A 26,397-nucleotide genomic window follows, 5' to 3' on the forward strand; every position below is an offset into this window, starting at 1 on the left:
TCTACACAATCCGGTCTCGGAGCTCCACAGACAATTCCTTTGACCTCAAGGTTTGGTTTTTGCACTGTCGACTGTGGAACCTTATAGACAGGTGTGTCTTTACAAATAATGCCCAATCATTTGCATTTACCAGAGGTGGACTCTAATCAAGTTGTAGAAACATCTCAAGGATCATTAATGGAAACAGGCTGCACCTGAGCTCAATTTTGAGTGTCATAGCATAGGGTCTAAAACACTTGCTTTTTTTTTTGTTGCTAAAATGTCGAAAAACTTGTTTTTGCTTTGTCATTGTGGGGTGTGTAGATTGGTGAGCGGGAATTTAAAAAAAACTATTTTAAAATAAGGCTGTAACGTAACAAAATGTGGAAAAAGTCAAGGGGTCTGAATACTTTACACACACAGTACTGTGCAAAAGTTACTAGGCAGATGTGAAAATGCTGTAAAGTAAGAATGCGTTCAAAAATAGACATGTTAATAGATTATATGTATCGATTAACAAAATCGAGTGAGTGAGTGAACAGAAGAAAAATTGACATCAAATCATTATTTGGGGTGACCACCCTTTGCCTTCAAAACAGCATTAATTATTCTTGGTACACAGTTCGAAGGAACTCGGCAGGTAGGTTGCCCCAAACATCTTGGAGAACTAACCACAGTTCTTCTGTGGATTTAGGCAGCCTCAGGTGCTTCTCTCTCTTCACATAATCCCAGACAGACTTGATGTTGAGATCAGGGCTCTGTGAGGGCCATACTATCACTTCCAGGGCTCCTTTTTCTTCTTTACACTGAAGATAGTTCTTAATGACGTTCGCTGTGTATTTGGGGTCATTGTCATGCTGTAGAATAAATGTTGGGCCAAACAGATGCCTCCCTGATGGTATTGCATGATAGATAAGTAACTGCCCGTACTTCTTAGCATTGAAGAGACCATTAATTCTGACCAAATGGCCAACTCCATTTACAGAAATGCAGCCCCAAACTTGCAAGAAACCTCCACCATGCTTCACTGTTGCCTGCAGACACTCATTCATGCACCGCTCTACAGCCCTTTGGCGAACAAACTGCCTTCTGCTACAGCCAAATATCTGACTCATCAGTCCAGAGTACCTGCTGCCATTTTTCTGCACCCCAGTTCCTGTGTTTTTGTGCATAGTTGATTCGCTTGGCCTTGTTTCCACGTCGGAGGTATGGCTTTTTGGCTGCAAGTCTTCCATGGTCACTTCTGAGCAGACTTCTCCAGACAGTAGATGGGTGTACCAGGGTCCCACTGTTTTCTGCCAATTCTGAGCTGATGGCACGGCTGGACATCTTCAGATAGCGAAGGGAAGCAAGCATGATGTGTCTCATCTGTTGCAGTAAGTTTCCTTGGCCGACCACTGCGTCTACGGTCCTCAACGTTGCCCGTTTCTTTGTGCTTCTATCAAAAGAGCTTGGACAGCAAATCTGGAAACCCCTGTCTGCCTTGAAATGTCTGTCTGGGAGAGACCTTGCTGATGCAGTATAACTACCTTGTGTCTTGTTCCTGTGCTTAGTCTTGCCATGGTGTATGACTTTTGACAGTAAACTGTCTTCAACAACCTCACCTTGTTAACTGAGTTTGGCTGTTCCTCACCCAGTTTTATTCCTCTTACACAGCTGTTTCTGTTTCACTTAATGATTGTGTTTCAACCTACATATTGAATTGATGATTATTAGCACTTGTTTGGTATAATTGTTGGTATGATTGTTTAATCAAACACCTGACTATATGCCTACAAACTCACTGACTTTGTGCAAGTGTACCTAGAAGAATTGATGCTGTTTTGAAGGCAAAGGGTGGTCACACCAAATATGGATTTGATTTATTCACTCACTTTGCATTTTATTAATTGATAAATATAATCTATTAACATATATATATATATATATATATATATATATATTTTTTTTTAAAGCATTCTTACTTTACAGCATTTTCACACCTACCCAAAATGTTTGCACAGACTGTATATATAATGAAAGTTACCCAGACCTCACCCTGTACAGATTCAACTGAAAATGTCCAAGATGAACTAGCTAGCTAGCTTGATAAACAGTGCTGACAATTCAATTTGGGCTAGCTAGTTAAATTATACAGCCAACATTTTGTCTATATTGACGCTGTTACAATAACCAAACAGTTGGATAAACAAATAATTTGTGAAACCATGTGTAACGTGTGTAACGTATACAGCGTGAGTAACGGGAGGTGAGTTTAATAATACAATTATAAACAAGAACAAACATAAGCCACATACTGACCGTGCGAGAGAACAATACCACCTAATGACTGATGACAAGTGAGAGCTAAGTAAAGGGGGAGTAATCAAGGAGCAAATGATGAGCAGGTGTGTGGTTGCCAGGTGTGCGCAATGTGAGTTGCCAGGACCGGTGGTTTGTTGACCAGCGACGTCGAGCACTGGGGGGAGGGAGCAGGAATGACACCGTGATGTATGACAGGATTGGAAGTTGCATGCAATTTCAATGATGTTTGAGTTGTTTTGTGTATCAGCAAATATGCTTGAGATAATGTCACTGCATCCATGTTGCTAGACTTTTTCAAAGAACAGTCAGTCAAGGTGAGCTCCCCGCCCACTCAGCCTACTAGCTCCATTCAGTATGTCTTTTCAGACTTCCTGGTTTGACGAGAGAAATTTGAGCATTTTTATCAGGAAAAAATATTATGGGTGTTGTTATTTTATATGGGAACCAGAATGACTGTTTCGGGACCTTTAATGTCCTTTCAAGTCTGTGATATCAGAACAGAGCAGGATCAGTCAGATTTTGTAGAATTGCAAACAAACACATCAAGTACCATTTTAAAATGCTGGTTCCACCAGGTGTTTGCCTTCAGAACAGTGTGATTTCACAGCAGGCTATGTTGAGCAGTGTGCATTCACAGCAGTCTGTCATGTGTATGTTTGTTTGTGTGCACAGTGAACTGAATCTCCAGCAGCTCTGTCCCCCGGAAGCTCACTCTGACCATGGCTCATTTCATTTCCCATCGTTGTTGCCTTCCTCTGCAGCAACTAACTTGATTTCTGCATTAGCCACGCGTGACATGACACTGCTGTCTCTAACTTTGTGTTTGAACAGGAAGGGGAAAGTCTTCTTGAAAGACTTGCGGAAACTGGCTCCCATGAAGCCGTAAACGATTGGGTTGATGGAGGAGTTAGCGTAGGACATGCAGTTAGCCCAGGTCTTGATCTTATAGGTGGCGTAGTTGACCCTGTAGTTGGGGTAGAAGGACTGGAACAGGGCAAAGAGCTGGATAGGCCCCCAGCAGATGGTGAATAGCAGGACAATCACCACCACCATCTTGGAGATCTTACTCCTCAGAGTGACAGTCCTCTCAGACAACAGGTGGACCTGTGGTAGAAATGTTAAGTTACCTCACTACCACTGTGATGGGCTTAGAAATGACCTAAACTGTATGTAGTTCAAATCATGGCCACAGGCTAAGGGTCTATATGACCATACTGTAGAATACCTGCAAATTGGAAGGGATCCAAATATGAACTCATGCTTTCATTGTGTAACCTTGACAAAGGAGTGCACCTATTAAAGTTGTAAACTGTCATAAAGGAACACCCAAAGTAATGTTCTTTCCATACCTGGTAATTATTGTCTACTGGTTCCACTGACGGCTGGCCCACCCTCTTCAGCATGAGTGTGTAGCAGAAGGAGATGGTGATGACAGGTAGTAGGTAGGCAGCTATGAACTGGTACAGGATGAAAGCCCTCTCCTGGGTCTTTGAGGGAAACCTCTCCATGCAGTAGTGTCTTGGTCCATACCAGTAGCCCTCCTCAATTCTCTGGTACATGAAAATCGGGGTGGATAGAATGAAGGAACCTTTAAAAAACAACATTTCATTAGTTGAATTTTGTAGAAAATGTTAGTGTTCACAATGCGTTGAACCAAAAATCCATGGTTTGCTATAAGTTCAGGTAGGGTAGCATCTGACTTACCGATCCATATGCAGATGCTAACTATCATGGCGACTCGTGTAGTGCGATGGCGTAAGGACTTCAGGGGGTAGACTGTGACATAGCAGCGGTCCCCACTCATAGCAGTGAGTGTAATGCAGGTGGCTTGAACAGTCACCTGAGAAAAGAAAGTAACAAAATAATCTTGGCTGTTTGCAGGTGAAACAAGTATTTTACATCTGCCTGCCCTCACACTGGGAAGTAATGAAAATGATGAGCATATAATGAGAACATTTTACTTTACGAAGAAATGCATCTCAAATCATTATTAACTCATCCTCCTCGGTTAAGTATCATTCACATTATTTTATGAATGTATAGGATAAAAGTAAAAACAATCTAGTTTCTTTCACACAGAATTAATCAAATAATTTGGACATCAGTTCCCCATAATAAAACTTAAATGGTGCATGATGCCTTCGAGGGTCGGTGACAATCTGTGTTAACAGATAAGCAGGTTCTAAACAATGTATTGTTGTTACACATCACTCAGAGTGGGAGTTGTGACCTAGTTCAGTGTAACTACAGTACTTGATCTATCTAGCGCCCTTGTTTTTCATTGAAGAGCAAAAGGGGGCCTGTTCCGGTGTTCATCTTTGATCCGAAGATAAGTGCCCTACACTTATCATAATGTTGGGACAGAATACATTAGCCTCCTGAACAAAGAGAACCACTGCATGTGGGTTGAAAAATATAAAAAAAAATAAAACATTTACAATCAACATATTAACACAAAACAGCAAAGAATTCCAATTGATATTAAAATGGTTTCAAAAACGTTTGCATTAATTAATCCTCCCACGTACCTTCCACTTACACACTGCCCACAAAAAAAAGTATTTCCTTTGCATATACACTGCACCATTCCCCTAACCCCATATCCCAATTCGTGCCACCCATAAGGGAGAAACCTACATGCCAAATATAGACCCTATATAGTGTTCTCTACAGATTATAGAAAAGAGCAAAAGCTCTGAACTATCTGTTCAGACCCTAGTCTTACCTCCCTGCCTACAGGTTATGGAACATTTCTCCAGTAGGTTTCCTCAAGGAGAACACCTCCAATTGCATGTCAAAGATGATAAAACAAAAACACTGTAGGAAATACATCAGTAATATCACTACAGTGATATTACTACAATAATCACTACAGTAAGTACTACAGAATACTAGTCTGCAAAAACACTACAGTAAATACAACAGTATAATACAATCCGCAAAAACATTACATGAATTACCATAGTATATACTAGTTATTTTACTACTGCATTTATTATATAGTTAACTGTAAAGACTAGTGTACTACAGTAAATATTACAGTATTCACTGCAAAAACACTACAGTGAATATTATATTAGACTGAACAAAAATATAAACACAACATGTAAAGTGTTGGTCCCTTGTTTCATAAGCTGAAATAGAAGATCCCAGAAATGTTCGATATTATGCACAAAAAGCTTATTTCTAAAAAATGTTGTGCACAAATGTTTACATCCCTGTCAGTGAGCATTTCTCCTTTGCCAAGATAATCCATCCACCTGACAGGAGTGCCATATCCAGAAGCTGATTAAACAGCACGACCATTACACAGGTGCACCTTGTGCTGGGGACAATAAAAGGCCACTCATAAATGCCATGTAGTTTTGTCACACAACACAATGTCACAGATGTCTCAAGTTTTGAGTGAGCGTACTGACTGCAGGAATATCCACCAGTTTAGGTCAAAGAATTTAACGTTCATTTCTCTACCATAAGCAACCTCCAATGTCATTTTAACAAATTTGGCAGTACGTCCAACCGGCCTCACAATCGCAGACCAGGTGTAACCACACCAGCCCAGGACCTCCACATCCGGCTTGAGACCAGCCACCCGGACAGTTGATGAAACTGTGGGTTTGCACAACCAAAGAATTTCTGTACAAATTGTCAGACACCATCTCAGGGAGCTCATCTGAGGGATTGTCCTCAATAGGGTCTTGACCTGACTGCAGTTCGGCGTCGTAACCAACTTCAGTGGGCAAGTGTTCACCTTCGATGACCACTGGCAAGCTGTTCTTCACAGATTAATCCCGATTTCAACTGTACCGAGCAGATGGCAGATGTGTGTGTGTGTGTGTGTGTGGTTTGCTAACGTCAATGTTGTGAACAGAGTGCCCCATGATGGCGGTGGGGTTATGGTATGGGCAGGCATAAACTACAGACAACAAACACAATTGCAGTTTATCAATGTCAATTTGAATGCAGAGATACCATGACAAAATCCTGAGGCCCATTGCCATGCCATTCATCCTCCACCATCAACTCATGTTTCAGCATGATAATGCATGGCCCCATGTCGCAAGGATCTGTACATAATTCCTGGAAGCTGAAAATGTCCCAGTTTTGCCATGGCCTCCTTACTCACCAGACATGCCACCCATTGAGCATGTTTTGGATGCTCTGGATCGACATGTACGCCAGCGTGTTACAGTTCCCCCCCAATGTCCACCAACTTCACACAGCCATTGAAGAGTGGGACAACATTCCACAGGCCACAATCAACAGCCTGATCAACTCTATGAGATGTGTCACACTGCATGAGGCAAATGGTGGTCACACCAGATACTGACTGGTTTTCTGATCCGCGCCACTATCTGATCCACGCCCCTATCATATCTGTAATTCCCATTCATGTGAAATCCATAGATTAGGGCCTAATGAATTTATTTAAATTGACTGATTTCTTTATATGAACTCTAACTCCAACATTTTAGAAATTATTGCATATTGCGTTTATATTTTTGTTCAGTGTATTTATACCGTAGTATACTATAGTAATTTTTTATGTGGGTGTACAGCAGCAGGGATATTAGCATTTGTGGGGGAGTAAATTATCGATTAGACTGCCAAAAATATACATCATGGAGAGAGCTGGTCCTTTTGATAACGAAGAAAAAGCTTAACAAAGGACTCATGAGACTGAAAAGATTTGGCATGGGTCCCCAGATCCTCAAAAAGTTCTACAGCTGTACAAATTGAGAGCGGTTGCATCACTGCCCTGGTGTGACAGTTTTGCTTCCGTCCCTCTCCTCGCCCCTACCTGGGCTCAAACCAGAAACCCACTGCACACATCAACAACTGCCTCCCACAAAGCATCGTTAACTATCGCTCCACAAAAGCCATAGCCCTTGCAGAGCAAGGGAAACAACTACTTCAAGGTCTCAAGAGCGAGTGACCTCACTGATTGAAATGCTTTTAGCGTGCACCCCGCTAACCATTTCATACCGGTTACACTGGTGTGGCAACTGCTCGGCATCTGACCGTAGTGCCCAGTACCTCACTGGGGTGAAGCTTCCTGACATCCAGGACCTATATACTAGGGCGGTGTCAGAGGAAGGCCCAAAAAAAATGGTCAAAGACTCCAGTCCCCCAAGTCATAGACTGTTCTCTCTCACTTTACAAATTACATCGACTAACCTGTACCCTTGCACATTGACCGCCTGTATATAGCCTCGTTATTGTTGTGTCCTTTTCTTGTTTATTTAGTAAATAGTTTAACTCTACTTCTTGAACTGCATTGATGGTTAAGGGCTTGTAAAGTAAGCATTTTTACGGTAAGGTCTACCTACACCTGTTGTATTCAGCGCATGTGACTAATAAGATTTGATAGAGTCTATGTAGAAGTTTTTTTGAGCATTAGTCATGATTTTCAAACCTTCACATAATAATAATAATACATTTATTTGCGCCTTCCAAGATACCCACAGACACATTATGTTTCGCACTCCTTAAATTGAGACATTTCAGATATATTTCCAATGGAATGTCCCTGGTTCAATATAGTTCAGTTCAACACAATGAAATGTGTTGATAACATCCTGTGGCTTGCTGACTTGTAAAGCCAAGGTCATTCAGTGAAAGCCCTGGTTTAATGAGATGTTTGGGATTGACAAAGCTCACAGGAACCCCCTGGTGGCTGATGACGGTTCATGTGATGTCTGACTGACAATAGTGTGGTGCATGCTGCTAAAACCTCTACCTTGCTCATCATTGCATTTTTGCACCTTCACTTTTGTGCTGTGTTTTTGACAGACTTCTGTGTCTATAAAAGATCAATACTCTGTACTGTGGTGAAAATTAAACACTCTACACTGACAGCTGAGATTGGATCCTAGGATAGGTGTCTCTGTCCATCTATGCTCGGAACTTTAGTAATTTGACAATCCAACAGATTAGTTTTAATCATGCAAACCTGCTTGAAGCTGTGGTTAACCGCAAGAAGTCTGATGGACTGTTTGTCTCAATTTTTTTTAAATGGAGAAAGGACATTCTTTATATAGACAGTGATTCATCATTCACTTGCCCAAATTAAGTCATGATTCATAACCAACCAGTCTTATGTTATACTGATCGCACTATACATTTGTGCGTGTACATATGGTTGTCCTTGTTTGATAGAGCTATTGGACATCTTTTAGCGATTCATTGCTAAATATACAATACCTTTTTCCAGTCTCTGAAGGACTACAACTTGTGTATCAGCTACATGGTAGATTAAAAAAACATGAGCTGGCGCACACCCAGAATAATAGTTTGCGTGGAGGTGCTGACTAACAGCGAACAAACTATCAAAATAAAGAAAGTCGCACACTCCATGTGTAATCTCCCAGCCATTTAATGGGTATTAACCAACATTTCGGCATCACTGTGCCTTCTTCAGGTTGACCCTGGGTGACCCCGAAGAAGGCACAGTGATGCTGAAACGTTGGTTAATACCCATTACATTGCTGGGAGATTACACATGGAGTGTGCAACTTTATTTTGATAGTTTATATCAGCTACATGGTGACATTCAACCATACATGTTTCAACCGGAATATAGAGAAAAGGATTCGAGACAAAGAGTTGGACTTTGCTAATGTTAGAAGCTCAGCTACAGCCGATGCCAGAACCAAGAGGGCAGATGACCGATATGGTGCCTAATTAATAAAGTTAGCCCACTGGCTAACTTTAGTTTATTGTGTGTTGCTGGCTAACATACTATTGTGTTACAGTGGTGGGGGAAATACAATTATTTTTATGCTTGCTAACTTAGCTAGGTAGCTAGCTAAGTTGGGTAAACGACTACCGGTGGCTATATCTACAGTGCCTCTGCAAAGTATTCAGACCCCTCGACTTTTTCCACATTTTGTTACAGCCTAATGCTAAAATGAATTCAATCGTTTTTCCCACCTCAATATCCCATGACAAAGCAAAGTTTATTTTTTGTTGTTGTTGCTAATTTACAAAAAAACTAACAGAAATATCACATTTACATACAGTGCCTTGCGAAAGTATTCGGCCCCTTGAACTTTGCGACCTTTTGCCACATTTCAGGCTTCAAATATAAAGATATAAAACTGTATTTTTTTGTGAAGAATCAACAACAAGTGGGACACAATCATGAAGTGGAACGACATTTATTGGATATTTCAAACTTTTTTAACAAATCAAAAACTGAAAAATTGGGCGTGCAAAATTATTCAGCCCCCTTAAGTTAATACTTTGTAGCGCCACCTTTTGCTGCGATTACAGCTGTAAGTCGCTTGGGGTATGTCTCCATCAGTTTTGCACATCGAGAGACTGACATTTTTTCCCATTCCTCCTTGCAAAACAGCTCGAGCTCAGTGAGGTTGGATGGAGAGCATTTGTGAACAGCAGTTTTCAGTTCTTTCCACAGATTCTCGATTGGATTCAGGTCTGGACTTTGACTTGGCCATTCTAACACCTGGATATGTTTATTTTTGAACCATTCCATTGTAGATTTTGCTTTATGTTTTGGATCATTGTCTTGTTGGAAGACAAATCTCCATCCCAGTCTCAGGTCTTTTGCAGACTCCATCAGGTTTTCTTCCAGAATAGTCCTGTATTTGGCTCCATCCATCTTCCCATCAATTTTAACCATCTTCCCTGTCCCTGCTGAAGAAAAGCAGGCCCAAACCATGATGCTGCCACCACCATGTTTGACAGTTGTGACGGCCCTGAATTATTTTGAGCCGTCTCAGTGCTTCTCCTTCCAATAGGGTGCTTGCCCTTTAATTCCCAATTAAATAGCCAGCATCAGCTGCGCAAAAGTGGCGTTTGTGATGGAGACGTGACTGAGGATGTGTTCCCGAAGCTTCTCTATTCCGGTTGTTTTGTTGCTGTTAAACGTGTGTTTTGTAGCCTGAGAGTTTACCCAGGATCGGATCCACTCTTTGCGTCCGTGGACTACTCCTCTCTATTCTTCGTGGCCTTTCTCCGCTGGAGATCTGGTGGCGGATTGGATTGTCTGACTGACCGACTGACTACCACCTTTTTTGTATACGGTATTTCATTTGTTTTGATATGATGTATACGGTGATGAGTTATGTAGTTAGATGTAGTTGAGGAATTAGTAAGAGCAGATACGCTTTAAAGTTCTGTGGTAAAATGGTTATATTGATTGTATGATTTAATACTGGGTTTACGCTACACGGAATGAACGGACCAACATTGCGTGACAAGTCACTTGAGTTCACTGAACTCCTTACCGGGCGGGACTCTTTTTAGGCCCGAGGTACAGGACATTTCTGGAGGAACCAGAACTCATTGTATTATATTATTATGTGTGTGTAATCCATTGATGTTGCTAATACAACCCACGCAAAAGAATAGTTGTTTTTGAAGTTCTTTCAATGTTTTAAGGGTTTATGAAAAGTTGATTTCCCTTCTGACGTTTACATAAGTCCTTTGTATGGTGTAGACTTGACGGACCAGATGGGACTCATTCCCTCCCAAACTAAAAGGAGAAACCAAGGTTTTCTCTGGTAGGCACAACCTACCTGGCACCCCTATAAAAAAATTACCTCAAGTCAAAACCGTTACATAAAAAATGGCACCCCAGATGGGACAGCACAACATTGAGAACTAACCAAAGCAAATCTTTTGTGTGGAATTAAAACAATGGATTCACCCCAAGATAATGTGCTCATCCATGTCATACCTGTCAATGGGAATATACAGGGCCATTCTGACCATCAAGCTGACAATACAAATCATAATGTGAATGGAGATAATGGAGTTGATTTGGGCCAGAGCCCTGGGAATCTGAATGCTCGGTCTGAACCACAGGCCACAGGAGGTCTAACCAGTTACTCACTTATTGACATGGATCTGTGTGGAAGTACTGAGCTAGCCCTCCCTCTGACACCCAACCTTCTTCCATTGTCTGGTTTATCTCCAGAGGTGGGAGTCTTACAACTTCAAGGTGACATCCTTGATATTCGTCGGACTCAACAACATCTCCAAACTCTTATCCACGATAAATTTAAATGTCTGAGGGAAGAGCAACAACAGAGTGCCATGGAATTCAGAAACTCACTGAGCACTCTAACCCACACACTGACAGAGCTCAGTGAGAGTGGAAGACGGGAAATTACTGGTGCCATGGACAGGCAGTTTGACTACCAACGAAACCAACTCACTGCCACTCTCCAATGGCGCCTGCAACATCATCACACTGAGGTCCTCAAGGACGTTAATTCTGTTTTTTCTCCCATGGTTAACACTGTAGACCACTTGCAAACAGAGCTCTCTAATTGTGTTAAAATGTTGGATGACGTGTCTGTGGACATGGCCTCCATTAGGCACAACTCCTTACACAGAGTTTCTCTGGTGTCCACTTCTGTTCAGACCACTGAGGGCCAAGCTGGCACCTCTGAAGAGCCAAGACAAGGCCATGCTACAGCCACCCCTTGCAGGATGCAATCCACCATGCATCCTGGTGTTCATTTTCATTGTCCGATAACGCCCTCCCCCTCTACTTCCTCAATCCCTCCTAGCTCGTTTGTTCATGGTGAATTGAGTAGACGTCATGTGGGGGCGATGCCCATTAAATTGCAATTTCCCACCTTTGGGAAAAAAGATGACAGTCCTGATCCGCTAATGTACCTAGAAAGATGTCGTGACTTTCTTGCCCTCAATCCCCTGGCTGACGAAGAACTCCTTGCCACATTGAGGAATGTGTTGCATGGGACAGCTCGAGACTGGTGGGATGTGGCACGTCTCACCACTACCTCCTGGGCTGACTTTGAGGCCAAGTTTTCCTCTGCATTTCTGTCTGAGGACTACACAGATGAGTTGGCAGACAGAGTCAGGAATCGAGTACAAAGAGAGAAAGAGAGTATCCGTGACTTTGCATACGGTTACCACTCCCTGTGCAGAAGGTGGAAACCTGGCATTGAGGAGGAAGAGGTCATTAAATTGATTTTGAAGAACATCAACCCACTACTAGCCAGTCAACTCCGAGAACGAGTCACCACTGTCGATGGACTGGTTCGCTTGGGACAGCAGTTTGAGAAGGACAGAGAATGCCAACAGCAATATGACCAAAGAAAGAAACAGACACCCAAACCGTTACCCAAGACAGACCATCAACAACAGCCAGAGTCTCAAGCCATGACCCCTCTCATGTTCTGTTGGAGATGTAGCCAAAAGGGACATTCTTCAGCTACATGTCCAAGACCGTATCAAGAAAACCCTTCCAGAAACCACAAATCACAACAGGCCAACACACCTAACTCTCTTCGCAGGAATGACCATCCTTCTCTGGGTGCTTTAACCAGAGCTGAAATCCCAAGAGTCACTGCCTACGCCCCCCCATCGACATCCCCTTCCTTTCAGTTCATACCGCACCAACTGGTGTTACCCCTGTCCATAGGCCCATGGACAGGAAGAGCCATCCTGGACACCGGGTCATCCTACACACTGCTCAATGAGAAACTGTGGAAGGAGGTTAAAGGTCCGCAATACAACTTGAAGCCGTGGACAGAAGGTCCACTCTATCTGGCTGATGGTGAGGCTAAACGACCACTTGGATGGAGTGAGGTAGAGTTCCGCCTGTGTAACCGCTCCTATATGATTCCTTCAGTTATCCTACAAACCAAGAACCTTGCTTTTCCTGTCGTGTTGGGAATTGATTTCATGTACTTCAGTGGTGTCCAGATTGATATCGCACACAATTGCTACTGGTTTCCATACAATCCGAGCAAGAAGCATTTCTTCCAATCAGAAGCTACGAAGTTACATGATTGGGGTTCAAATGGGGCAGTCTTCTCTGCCGTTGCTCCGTTACCACTAACCCTTGATAATCCTTCTGACGATCTCCTTTTACAGGCTGTAAGAAGAGCTCAGCTGGAACATCCAGAGGAGGTAAGGCTGTTGGAACAGCTGCAGAATAATGCTGATGTATGTACTTCAAGGCTAGGACGCACCGGGCTCCTGAAGCACAAAATATTCCTTACACAGGAAATGCCGATCAAGCAAAAGCCATATCGTTTGTCCCCAGCGAAGCTAATCATCCAAAAGGGACTCATTAATGATATGTTAACACAAGATATAATAGAACGTTCCTCCTCTCCTTGGGCTGCTCCTGTTGTCCTCATCCCAAAAAAGACTGGTGGTCTTAGATTTTGTGTGGACTATAGGAAGACCAACAATGTTTCCCAGACTGATGCCTATCCTTTTCCTACCATCCACGAGATCCTGGAGTCATTGTCTGGCGCTGTTGTGTTCACTACCCTTGACCTCAATAGTGGTTATTGGCAAGTTGAGATGGACCAGGAAAGCAAGGACAAGACTGCTTTTGTCTGTGCTGAGGGCTTGTTTTCCTTTAAGGTGATGCCTTTTGGATTAAAGAATGCACCTGCCACTTTCCAAAGACTGATGGAGATTGCGTTAGGTGAGCTCAAAGGGAAGATCTGTTTCGTCTACCTGGACGATATAATTATCTACTCCCAGAACAGAGAACAACACTTTCAAGATCTTCAAGCAGTGTTGGACAAGCTAAGAGAAGCTGGTCTGACCGTGAATATGAAGAAGAGCAACTTCTGCCAAACTTCCCTGAAGTTCCTTGGCCATATTGTGTCTTTCGACGGCATTCATGTGGATCCTGAAAAGACCAAGGCGGTACAAGATTTTCCTGTGCCAACCACACTCAAGGCCCTTCAACGGTTCCTTGGGATGGCTGGATGGTACCATCGGTTTGTGTCGAACTTCTCCCAGGTGGCAGAACCCCTCAACGCGTTGAAGCGAAAAGGAGTGAAATTCCTATGGACGGCAGAGTGCCAGACATCCTTTGAAACCCTGAAACGACACCTCGTCACACCTCCCATTTTAGGTCATCCCAACTTTGATTCCCCTTTTGTTGTTTACACTGATGCAAGTGATGTTGGACTTGGTGCTGTCCTAGTCCAACAGACTGGACTTGGCACTGAAGAAGTGCTAGCGTTCGCCAGTCGGACATTGAATGGAGCAGAACGGAACTACTCCACAACCGAGCAAGAGTGCCTTGCAGTTGTCTGGGCTTTGGAAAAGTGGAGGTACTACCTGGAGGGAAGACACTTCACTGTGGTCACTGACCATTCCTCCCTTGTGTGGGTGTTCAAGACCAACAAACCAAGCACCAGACTCATAAGATGGGCTCTACGGTTGCAAGAGTTCACCTTTGCAGTAGAATACAGGAAAGGAAAATACAACACTGTTCCAGATGCCTTATCCAGAGCTCCTGCTTGTGGCAACGGTGGCCCTCATCTTACATGTGCTACTGTCCTGTCAAGCAGTCGAGACTCGCCCAAAGCAGACTTTCCCATCTCTGATGAGACCATATGGAAAGCCCAACAGGATGATCCAGAAGTACAGGCTTTGTACCAGACTATCCTGGAAGATGGAGAAAAGATGGTCCATCCTACCACAAAGCTGACCATCCTGGAAGACAAAGTCTACCGTGTTGTACAACTACCACACAGAACCCTCTACCAATTGTACATACCTGAAACTCTACGCCTACAACTGCTTCAACATTTCCATGAAGACCCATTAGCTGGTCATTTGGGCAGGTTCAAAACCTACAAGCGGTTGCAAGCGTTACTGTACTGGCCACATCTGAGCATGGATGTGAAGTCACACATCCGAAACTGTCAGGTTTGTCAAATGTACAAACCAGAAGGTAGAAAGCCTGCTGGCAAGTTGCAGCAAACGGTGGTTACCCGACCTTGGGAAATGCTAGGAGTGGATTTGATGGGTCCATTTCCTAGAAGCTCCAATCAGAATGTGTACATGCTTGTGTTTGTTGATTATTATTCAAAGTGGGTGGAACTCTTTTCCCTGCGTCAGGCCACAGCAAGGACCGTCTCTAACATCCTTACGAAAGAGATCCTGACTCGCTGGGGAGTGCCTGATTACATCCTGTCTGATCGAGGTTCCCAATTTGTCTCTGATCTCTTTGAGGAGACCTGCCAAAGATGGAACCTGAGACAGAAGTTGACCACGGCCTATCACCCACAGACCAATCTCACTGAGAGAGTAAATCGAACCTTGAAGACAATGATTGCTTCCTATGTAGGGACCCAGCACAAACACTGGGACAAGCACCTTCACGAGTTTCGATTTGCCCTGAATTCTGCTGTGCAAGAGTCCACTGGAGTCACACCTGCAGAGCTGAACCTAAGTCGTCCCCTCCGAGGACCCTTGGATATGGTGCTACAGCCCCAGCAGATTACTCCAGACGCTGCTTGCTATGACCAGGTAGTCCATCTCCATGACTTGAGAGCTCTTGTCTCAAAGAACATGACCCAGGCTCGACTCAAGCAGAAGAGAAATTATGATAAGAACAGACGAGACATGCAGTTTCAGCTTCGTGATCGGGTGTGGCTTCGCTCTCATCCTTACTCGAAAGCTGAACAATTCTTCTCTGCCAAGCTCGCTCCTAAATGGCAAGGACCATATAGGATTGTGGAGCAGATGGGCCCTTTGAACTACCGAGTGGTGAAAGAGGACACAGGTGAAGATATGCGCGTTGTCCATGTCTCACGCCTTAAGGCCTGTTACCCCTCGGCTGAGGAATTGGAGGCGATTGAGCGCCGCAAGATCTTGGATATCTTTGAAGAGGAAAGTGAGGAGACTTTTCTCGGATTCCCAGACCCAGAAGTCTCACACCTTAAGGCCTGTGACCCCTCAGCTGAGGAGCGTGAGCTCCAAAAAGTCATGAGAATTTTTGTAGAGGAAAGTGATGAGGAGACCTTTCTCGGTTACCCCGACCAAGATGTGCCTTCCAGGGCAATGGTCGGCTTTTTCCAGGGGAGGGGGTGTGTGACGGCCCTGAATTATTTTGAGCCGTCTCAGTGCTTCTCCTTCCAATAGGGTGCTTGCCCTTTAATTCCCAATTAAATAGCCAGCATCAGCTGCGCAAAAGTGGCGTTTGTGATGGAGACGTGACTGAGGATGTGTTCCCGAAGCTTCTCTATTCCGGTTGTTTTGTTGCTGTTAAACGTGTGTTTTGTAGCCTGAGAGTTTACCCAGGATCGGATCCACTCTTTGCGTCCGTGGACTACTCCTCTCTATTCTTCGTGGCCTTTCTCCGCTGGAGATCTGGTGGCGGATTGGATTGTCTGACTGACCGACTGACTACCACCTTTTTTGTATACGGTATTTCATTTGTTTTGATATGATGTATACGGTGATGAGTTATGTAGTTAGATGTAGTTGAGGAATTAGTAAGAGCAGATACGCTTTAAAGTTCTGTGGTAAAATGGTTATATTGATTGTATGATTTAATACTGGGTTTACGCTACACGGAATGAACGGACCAACATTGCGTGACAAGTCACTTGAGTTCACTGAACTCCTTACCGGGCGGGACTCTTTTTAGGCCCGAGGTACAGGACATTTCTGGAGGAACCAGAACTCATTGTATTATATTATTATGTGTGTGTAATCCATTGATGTTGCTAATACAACCCACGCAAAAGAATAGTTGTTTTTGAAGTTCTTTCAATGTTTTAAGGGTTTATGAAAAGTTGATTTCCCTTCTGACGTTTACATAAGTCCTTTGCATGGTGTAGACTTGACGGACCAGATGGGACTCATTCCCTCCCAAACTAAAAGGAGAAACCAAGGTTTTCTCTGGTAGGCACAACCTACCTGGCACCCCTATAAAAAAATTACCTCAAGTCAAAACCGTTACACAGTGGGGATGGTGTGTTCAGCTGTGTTGCTTTTACGCCAAACATAACGTTTTGCATTGTTGCCAAAAAGTTAAATTTTGGTTTCATCTGACCAGAGCACCTTCTTCCACATGTTTGGTGTGTCTCCCAGGTGGCTTGTGGCAAACTTTAAACAACACTTTTTATGGATATCTTTAAGAAATGGCTTTCTTCTTGCCACTCTTCCATAAAGGCCAGATTTGTGCAATATACGACTGATTGTTGTCCTATGGACAGAGTCTCCCACCTCAGCTGTAGATCTCTGCAGTTCATCCAGAGTGATCATGGGCCTCTTGGCTGCATCTCTGATCAGTCTTCTCCTTGTATGAGCTGAAAGTTTAGAGGGACGGCCAGGTCTTGGTAGATTTGCAGTGGTCTGATACTCCTTCCATTTCAATATTATCGCTTGCACAGTGCTCCTTGGGATGTTTAAAGCTTGGGAAATCTTTTTGTATCCAAATCCGGCTTTAAACTTCTTCACAACAATATCTCGGACCTGCCTGGTGTGTTCCTTGTTCTTCATGATGCTCTGTGCGCTTTTAACGGACCTCTGAGACTATCACAGTACAGGTGCATTTATATCGGAGACTTGATTACACACAGGTGGATTGTATTTATCATCATTAGTCATTTAGGTCAACATTGGATCATTCAGAGATCCTCACTGAACTTCTGGAGAGAGTTTGCTGCACTGAAAGTAAAGGGGCTGAATAATTTTGCACGGCCAATTTATCCGTTTTTGATTTGTTAAAAAAGTTTGAAATATCCAATAAATGTCGTTCCACTTCATGATTGTGTCCCACTTGTTGATTTTTCACAAAAAAATACAGTTTTATATCTTTATGTTTGAAGCCTGAAATGTGGCAAAAGGTCGCAAAGTTCAAGGGGGCCGAATACTTTCGCAAGGCACTGTAAGTATTAAAGATCCTTTACTCAGTACTTTGTTGAAGCACCTTTGGCAGCAATTACAGCATAGGGTCTTCTTGGGTATGATGGTACAAGCATGGCACACCTGTATTTTGGGGAGTTTTCCCCCCATTCTTCTCTGCAGATCCCGTCAAGCACTGTCAGGTTGGATGGGTAGCATTGCTGGACAGCTATTTTCAGGTCTCTTACAGAGATATTGGATTGGGTTCAAGTCCAGGCTCTGGCTGGGCCACTCAAGGACATTTAGAGACTTGTCCCGAAGCCACTCCTGCACTGAACTGTGCCACACTGTTAATTAAAAAAAATGGATGTTACATTTACCATATAACATTGCTGTTGAATACCCAGTAGCATTAAATAGTGTACACTACCCTGTATTTTTGATTTTGACATATCTGGATGCCAAGCATGTTTTATGCTATAGAGCCCTGTACAGCTTATATAAATATATTCTGTGAATCCATAAAGGCAGACAAATTTAGAAGACTGATATAAAATATCCATATTTATTTTACAGTGGTTCTACATGGTCTTATGCTGCGCCACACAAACTGCATTTACAAAGGCAGACCAATTCTGATATTCTTCCCATGAATTGGCCTTTTCAGAACTGATCTGATTAGTCAAAATAACAATTTGTGGGAAAAAAAATCAGAATTAGGCTACCTGTGTAAACGCAGCCATAGTCCTTTATCTGGCTTCGGTACACTGGCAGTGGTGTTCAGCATGGTGGGCTGGGGAAGCTGAGACTCTTATGGCGAATGGCCTTGTCCTGTCTGCGGTGAACGGTCAGCTGGATAAGACTCTGACGAAAGTGGCGGAGGGCTTCTTAAACACATGTTTGGTCCTCTTGCAGAATATTTGCTGGTACTGCAAGTCTCCTGTTAAGACATGGTTGTGATGTTAGCATTTTTTATTTTTGGAAGGAACGTAGGGTAACACGCCTTTGTTGGTAAAGGTGTCAACCAAATGGGACCGGCTAGCGTATTGTTAAGGGCCAATGAGGGAACATTGGGAGCTGCTTTTGAGAGGAAAGATCAGTCAACCAAGTGAATAGGCTGGGGGGCTAAAGAATGTGTGAAAAGTCTTAGGAGGGCAATTCTTACACAGGGAGTTTGAGGAGAAATGGCACCTCAATCGCTGATACACAACAATACATTTACTTTCTAAGCCAGGATTTCCAAACTCAGTCCTGGGAACCCGAAGGAGTGTATTTTGGTTTTTGCCATAGCATGACACAGCTGATTAAAATAACCAAAGCTTGATTAAGATTTCATTATTTGAATCACTTGTGTATTGCTAAGGCAACAACAAAAACATGCACCCCCTGGGATCCCCAGGACCAAGTTTAGGAAACGATGGTCTAAGCACGACCCTGCAAAACCAAAAAACCCTTCCTCATCTCAAAGTACTGTCTGTAAACCTCCCCCAGCCCATTGACAGATCATTCTGGTCAATAGTAGCCCTTTGCAGGGGCTTTTTGTAGACATGTCTGTGTACTGTGTTTTGAGAACCTGCTGAGAGAAGAATGAAGTGGTTGTGTTATTACTGTTGTAGTCTTGATTTTATACCTTTCAGTGTCCCTTGCTGGTTGCTGTCCCAAAATCTTGTTGTGCTCCATAACCTTAAGGTGTGTCTGCTCCCTCATGCTTGTGTACTCAAAATGACAACACTTTGGGGGGTATGCTTCAGCAGGGCACCATAGAATAACTCCAGATTAGAGGTCGACCGATTATGATTTTTCAACGCCGATACCGATTATTGGAGGACCAAAAAGGCCAATATTTATTTATTTGTAATAATGACAATTACAACCATACTGAATGAACACTTATTTTAACTTAATATAATACATCAATAAAATCAATTTAGCCTCAAGTAAATAATGAAACGTTCAATTTGGTTTAAATAATGCAAAAACAAAGTGTTGGAGAAGTAAGTAAAAGTGCAATATGTGCTATGTAAGAAAGCTAACGTTTATGTTCCTTGCTCAGAACATGAGAACATATGAAAGCTGGTGGTTCCTTTTAACATGAGTCTTCAATATTCCCAGGTAAGAAGTTTTAGGTTGTAGTTACTATAGGAATTATAGGACTATTTCCCTCTATACCATTTGTATTTCATTAACCTTTGACTATTGGATGTTCTTATAGGCACTTTAGTATTGCCAGTGTAACAGTATAGCTTCCGTCCCTCTCCTCGCTCCTCCCTCGGCTCGAACCAGGAACACATCAACAACAGCCACACTCAAAGCAGCGTTACCCATGCAGAGCAAGGGAATTGTGGACTTCAGGAAACAGCAGAGGGAACACCCCCCTATCCACATCGATGGAACAGTAGTGGAGAGGGTAGCAAGTTTTAAGTTCCTCGGCATACACATCACAGACAAACTGAATTGGTCCACTCACACAGACAGCATCGTGAAGAAGGCGCAGCAGCGCCTCTTCAACCTCAGGAGGCTGAAGAAATTCGGCTTGTCACCAAAAGCACTCACAAACTTCTACAGATGCACAATCGAGAGCATCCTGGCGGGCTGTATCACCGCCTGGTATGGCAACTGCACCGCCCTCAACCGTAAGGCTCTCCAGAGGGTAGTGAGGTCTGCACAACGCATCACCGGGGGCAAACTACCTGCCCTCCAGGACACCTACACCACCCGATGTCACAGGAAGGCCATAAAGATCATCAAGGACATCAACCACCCGAGCCACTGCCTGTTCACCCCGCTATCATCCAGAAGGCGAGGTCAGTACAGGTGCATCAAAGCTGGGACCGAGAGACTGAAAAACAGCTTCTATCTCAAGGCCATCAGACTGTTAAACAGCCACCACTAACACTGAGTGGCTGCTGCCAACACACTGACACTGACTCAACTCCAGCCACTTTAATAATGGGAATTGATGGGAAATGATGTAAATATATCACTAGCCACTTTAAACAATGCTACCTTATATAAATGTTACTTACCCTACATTATTCATCTCATACGCATACGTATATACTGTACTCTATATCATCGACGGTATCCTTATGTAATACATGTATCACTAGCCACTTTATACTATACTATGCCACTTTGTTTACATACTCATCTCATTTGTACATACTGTACCCGATACCATCTACTGTATCTTGCCTATGCTGCTCTGTACCATCACTCATTCATATATCCTTATGTACATATTCTTTATCCCCTTACACTGTGTACAAGACAGTAGTTTTGGAATTGTTAGTTAGATTACTTGTTATTACTGCATTGTCGGAACTAGAAGCACAAGCATTTCGCTACACTCGCATTAACATCTGCTAACCATGTGTATGTGACAAATAAAATTTGATTTGATTTGATTTGAAACAACCACAGGCTCAGAGCGAGTGACGTTTGAAATACTATTAGCGCGAGCTAACTAGCAAGCCATTTCACATCGGTTACACCAGCCTCATCTCGGGAATTGATAGGCTTGAAGTCATAAACAGTGCAATGCTTGACGCACAACGAAGAGCTGCTGGCAAAATGCACTAAAGAGCTGTTTGAATGAATGTTTACGCGCCTGCTTCTGCCTACCACCGCTCAATCAGATACCTGTATGCTCAGTCAGATTATATGCAACGCAGGACACGCTAGATAATATCTAGTAATATCATCAACCATGTGTAGTTAACTAGTGATTATGATTGTTTTTTATAAGATAAGTTTAATGCTAGCTAGCAACTTACCTTGGCTTACTGCATTCGCGTAACAGGCAGTGTGGAGAACGAGAGAGGCAGGTCGTTATTGCGTTGGACTAGTTAACTGTAAGGTTGCAAGATTGGATCGCCCAAGCTGACAAGGTAAACATCTGTTCTGCCCTTGAACAAGGCAGTTACCCCACTGTTCTCCAGTAGGCCGTCATTGTAAATAAGACTTTGTTCTTAACCGACTTGCCTAGTTAAAAAGGTAAAAATAATAAAATATTATTAATTGCATGGTCTGGAAGGTACTCTGTGGTCCTCTGGTTACCTTTAACCACCTGTAACCCCATAACACAAACAAAACAAAAACTACCCAATTCATGTTAATGCCATGTGTACTTTAAATTGAGCTCTCTTAGTCGTCAGCTTGTAAATATTTTTTGCCAACTTGCCTTCACCTGCAGAGTTGGGGTTGGAAGCCGATTCTGTACCACCTACAACAAAATGCACAACAATACACAATTTAACCACCCCACTAATTGTACTGATCTCTATTAGCCTGGCTAGTTTACGTAACCGAACATGGACATTTCAATAGTCTGCTATCTAGCTTCATTAAGTTTGTCAGCAAAATGTATATCCAGCTAAGACTAGATGACAACCAACCATAGACGATTACACATATTCAATACTGCTAACGTTATCAACACACAGAGTGAGTTAGCTTTGTCGACAATTCTATTCTTACTAAAGGAGTGTTTTCCAGGCAAGGGGGAATAGATTGCTACCCGATTGCGCTAATCTTATTAGCTAAAATGATGTTTACGTTGGTCAAATTTATAAGAAACATGTTTACTCTGCTGAAGGTAGTTAACAGTCTAGCAGTGACTACCATGGCATAGGCGAAATTGATTGACAGTGCGCATACTAAAAAAGATAGCTAACGTTATGATTTAGCTGATGGCTTGCGGAGTCCTATAGTTTACAGTACTGTAACGTCAGCCAGCTAATTTAGCTAGTCCAGCAAGGCTAGTTAATATTAGGTTACCTCTTATCGAGAATCTTCCATTTTGTTGTGAAGGAAATAAAAAATAAAAAATCGATGGTATCGCATCACTTCTCAGCTGTCGTCGAAATGGATTCCCCAACAGTTCAGCCTGAAAACCCCTCTGATAATCTTTGGTCACCGTAATGCGCGCCATCATTCTCGATAGCCGCAAGCCACTGACAGCATCCGGGGAAATCTCTGGTAGGTAGCACAGTGAAAGATGACTCATTTTCGCTCGTTTGTAATGAGCACAGAACACCACACAGGCGTAATGACAAACGTAAGTGAAAAACAGGTCTATGGAAGTTCTGAGATTGCTGTGTTGTTCGTCAGTACACAATGCCATCATTTTTTGGTTTTGTCGGCATGCCCCAATCTACTTTAGCGGGCGGTTTACTATGACTTCGTGGTTTACCATGAGCAGACAAATACACAGGGGGAAGTCGAAACTTCCTGATTCTACCAGGTTTGCATAATTGTGATGTTTATGATAAAAACGTAATGTTTATGATAAAAACGTAATGTTGTTAAATATAGTAATGACTATATGCCGTGGTGAAGCCAGGGTGAAATTCCCCTTTAACCAATCTGTATCCAAATGGAGTAGGAGCATATAAATATGATCAGATAAGCCGGGCATTTTGATTTCATTTATCAACCTGATTGCTTTAATATAAAACAATAAAAAAACATATTGGTATTCAAATTGCATTTAAAAACACTATGTTGAAAAATGAGCATGAACCTCTCACCAGGTAAATGAAATTGCACTGCAAATTCAATATTGCAGTTATGTAATTTAATTGACTACACCTGGCACCAGATGAATTTTTTTTATTATTCAGACTAATAGGACAAGTACCTCAGGGGTCCAGTCGAGGGGAATGCTACCCAAATGACATTATGGTGAGAAATTCCATCATTGCATGCACAGCAAATATATTTTGGCTGTTTGTTATCTAATTTTTAAAACTGATATAAGTTTGTGACCAGAGGCAATGTGTTTTATTGAAATGATTTACCTGTTGTAGAAAGGCAACAAATTTGCACATGAAGTCCCCAAATACCCACCCAGGAAGTGGGTAGAGAGTGGCTGTGAACGGGACACAACACACCAGGAAGATGATGTCTGTGGCAGCCAAGTTAGCTGTAGAAATAAGCTCAGTTAGGAGGGAACTCATTCATTTCTTACTGATTAACATACTTTTGCAACATAAAATAACCATTTGAACATTTGAGTCATGAAGCTATTAATTTTAATAAATACCTCGTTGTGTTAAAGAGTCAAAGGCATGTCACCAAGTATTTTGGCATTGGCATCAAAGAGCTAATTTATTTCACAAAAATCAGAAAGCTAAATACACATGGGTCGGGCGTACTGCAGTATTTCTTTCTGAAATGATGAGCGATATCATTGTTTCACTGCCATGGAGTAGTCTTATCACTGCAGGTGGACAGGACCTGCTGGGCTTGAATGTTGCCACCCATGGAGATATTAGTCAGTCATGTCAAATACACACGCACAAACACACACACAGATATTTGCGCACATCACGTGCACTCACACAAACATGCATGTTGATGCCATTGTTATTTATAAGCACAGAGATAATAATGCTGTCCACATTCATGGTTAATTCATCATATCTCTACATGAACTCCATTGATGTATCACGTCTCCACTCCACACATGCATTTCCAATGTCAAACAAGATCCATTATTTAGTATAGACACAGGATCCCTATATTTAATATTTAGTCTGTATGTATACAGTACTGTATAGGTACATTCACCAGACTATGGTTAAGGTTACTATCGACAATATACATTTACAGTTATCCACATAAAAAGACAAATACAGTCATTAAGGCTGAATGATTATACAGGCATCATTAGTCCTAGTTTACAGTGAAAATAAATTATTTATCTGGGCAACATACATAACATAACATTGATTGTGACAGTAACACACAAAGAACAAGTTTCACGACAATCCACAAGAATAATGATGTTCAGGGTATTATAAATGGAAAAACCTTTGTAACTGTGAGGGAAAACGTTTGGTCTTGCTTACCTATGTAGAAGTTGGTGGCAGTCCTCATCTGCCTGTGTTTGGAGATTACATAGATTACCAGAGAGTTCCCGATGAGCCCCACCAGCATGATGAGAGCGAAGAAGAGAGGCACCAGCCAGGCGTCCGTCAGGAATGGGTGCTCCCCCTCCTCCGGATTCTCCAGAGAAGCATTCAGCTCAGACGCATTGAACCACATCAGGACTGTAGAATTCCACACGTCTGGAGGGAACATCTTGATGTGTGAAAAGAAGTCGAAGATCTTCAAATGTAGCCTTGGGGTGATAACTTGTGTATAATAAATCCCTTTTAACTACTGAAAAGGAAAATTATATCTGTCCCGATAACATTGGGGAGTCATAAAGGCTCAGGTGGTGATGTGTTCTTAGGAGTCCCTAGATCTGTCTATGGTAAGAATGTCTATGGTTAGAATGAGTCTGACTGTAGCGTAGACTTCTGTTGAGCTCACAGCTGCCTCCTAAACTGCTTCTACTCAAGGACAAAATCCCGTTGGCTTTATACTGAGCAGGGGCGCACGTGGCAACTGCCTGATTGTCGAATAAATAGGTGATGTCAGGTCTCCTAGCAACATTTTCCCTATCCAGAGTTTGGTACCTCATACACTCTGCTTTCAATGCAGTCGGAAGCTGTCTTATCATATGATATCGATCATATCCATAGTAAATATAAGAAATACAAATGACGTGTTCTGTGAAAATGCATTCAGCGTGCATCAAGTTAAATTCACAGCCAAAAAAAGCATTTGAATCATGGATAAGCAGCACTTACAGTTACTGGAAGGAGAGGCGGCCAAAGAAAGAATTGGTTTTGGGGGTGACCAGAGAGATATACCTGCTAGAGCGCGTGCTACAGGTGGGTGATGCTATGGTGACCAGAGAGCTGAGATAAGGGGGGACTTTACCTAGCAGGGTCTTGTAGATGACATGGAGCCAGTGGGTTTGGCGACGAGTATGAAGCGAGGGCCAGCCAACGAGAGCGTACAGGTCGCAATGGTGGGTAGTATATGGGGCTTTGGTGACAAAACGGATTGCACTGTGATAGACTGCATCCAATTTGTTGAGTAGGATATTGGAGGCTATTTTGTAAATGACATCGCCGAAGTCGAGGATTGGTAAGATGGTCATTTTACAAGGGTATGTTTGGCAGCATGAGTGAAGGATGCTTTGTTGCGAAATAGGAAGCCAATTCTAGATTTAACTTTGGATTGGAGATGTTTGATGTGGGTCTTGAAGGAGAGTTTACAGTCTAACCAGACACCTAGGTATTTGTAGTTGTCCACGTATTCTAAGTCAGAGCCGTCCAGAGTAGTGATGTTGGACAGGTGGGCAGGTGCAGGCAGCGATCGGTTTTAAAAATAGTTAACCCGAGTTTAAGGTGCTGAGCTGTTCTGAAGGTTACCAGAAGCTGAAACATGTTTGTGTTCATGTTCTGTCATAGCGCCTGATCCTTGTCAACATCTAGAATGCAGTAGGTGGTTAAACTTTAAGATACAGGGAGCACAGCCTTGGTGTTAACAAGGCTGCCTGGGGTTCACAATCCTCAGGGAGCTGAAACAAAAACCCACAGTCACTGTTAATTTACAGCAAGAACACTCTGGCCTATTTTTGGGGAATTATTTTGATATAGCACTAAA

The 26,397-nt window shown here is 42.7% G+C and overlaps 1 protein-coding gene across 1 annotated transcript; it reads right to left on the bottom strand.

The window, feature by feature from the left end:
* Positions 1-1,966: 1,966 nt before the first annotated feature.
* LOC139387259 (G-protein coupled receptor 54) lies at positions 1,967-24,978 on the bottom strand. Its single transcript, XM_071133371.1, has 5 exons — positions 24,747-24,978; positions 23,694-23,818; positions 3,988-4,123; positions 3,633-3,871; positions 1,967-3,387 (listed from the first exon to the last, which is right to left on the bottom strand). The coding sequence occupies exons 1-5, from the start codon at positions 24,976-24,978 to the stop codon at positions 3,013-3,015; spliced, it is 1,107 nt and encodes a 368-aa protein (XP_070989472.1). The 3' UTR covers positions 1,967-3,012.
* Positions 24,979-26,397: the final 1,419 nt, after the last annotated feature.

Source organism: Oncorhynchus clarkii, chromosome 28 (genome assembly GCF_045791955.1).
Source record: "Oncorhynchus clarkii lewisi isolate Uvic-CL-2024 chromosome 28, UVic_Ocla_1.0, whole genome shotgun sequence".
Taxonomy (NCBI): Eukaryota; Metazoa; Chordata; class Actinopteri; order Salmoniformes; family Salmonidae; genus Oncorhynchus; species Oncorhynchus clarkii.

Coding starts and splice junctions, on each gene's coding strand:
- LOC139387259 (XM_071133371.1), bottom strand. CDS start 24,978: ATGTTCCCTCCAGACGTGTGGAATTCTACAGTCCTGATGTGGTTCAAT. Junction 3,872..3,987: donor TAGCATCTGCATATGGATCG/GTAAGTCAGATG, acceptor TGTTTTTTAAAG/GTTCCTTCATTCTATCCACC. Junction 3,388..3,632: donor CAGTAGACAATAATTACCAG/GTATGGAAAGAA, acceptor TTTCTACCACAG/GTCCACCTGTTGTCTGAGAG.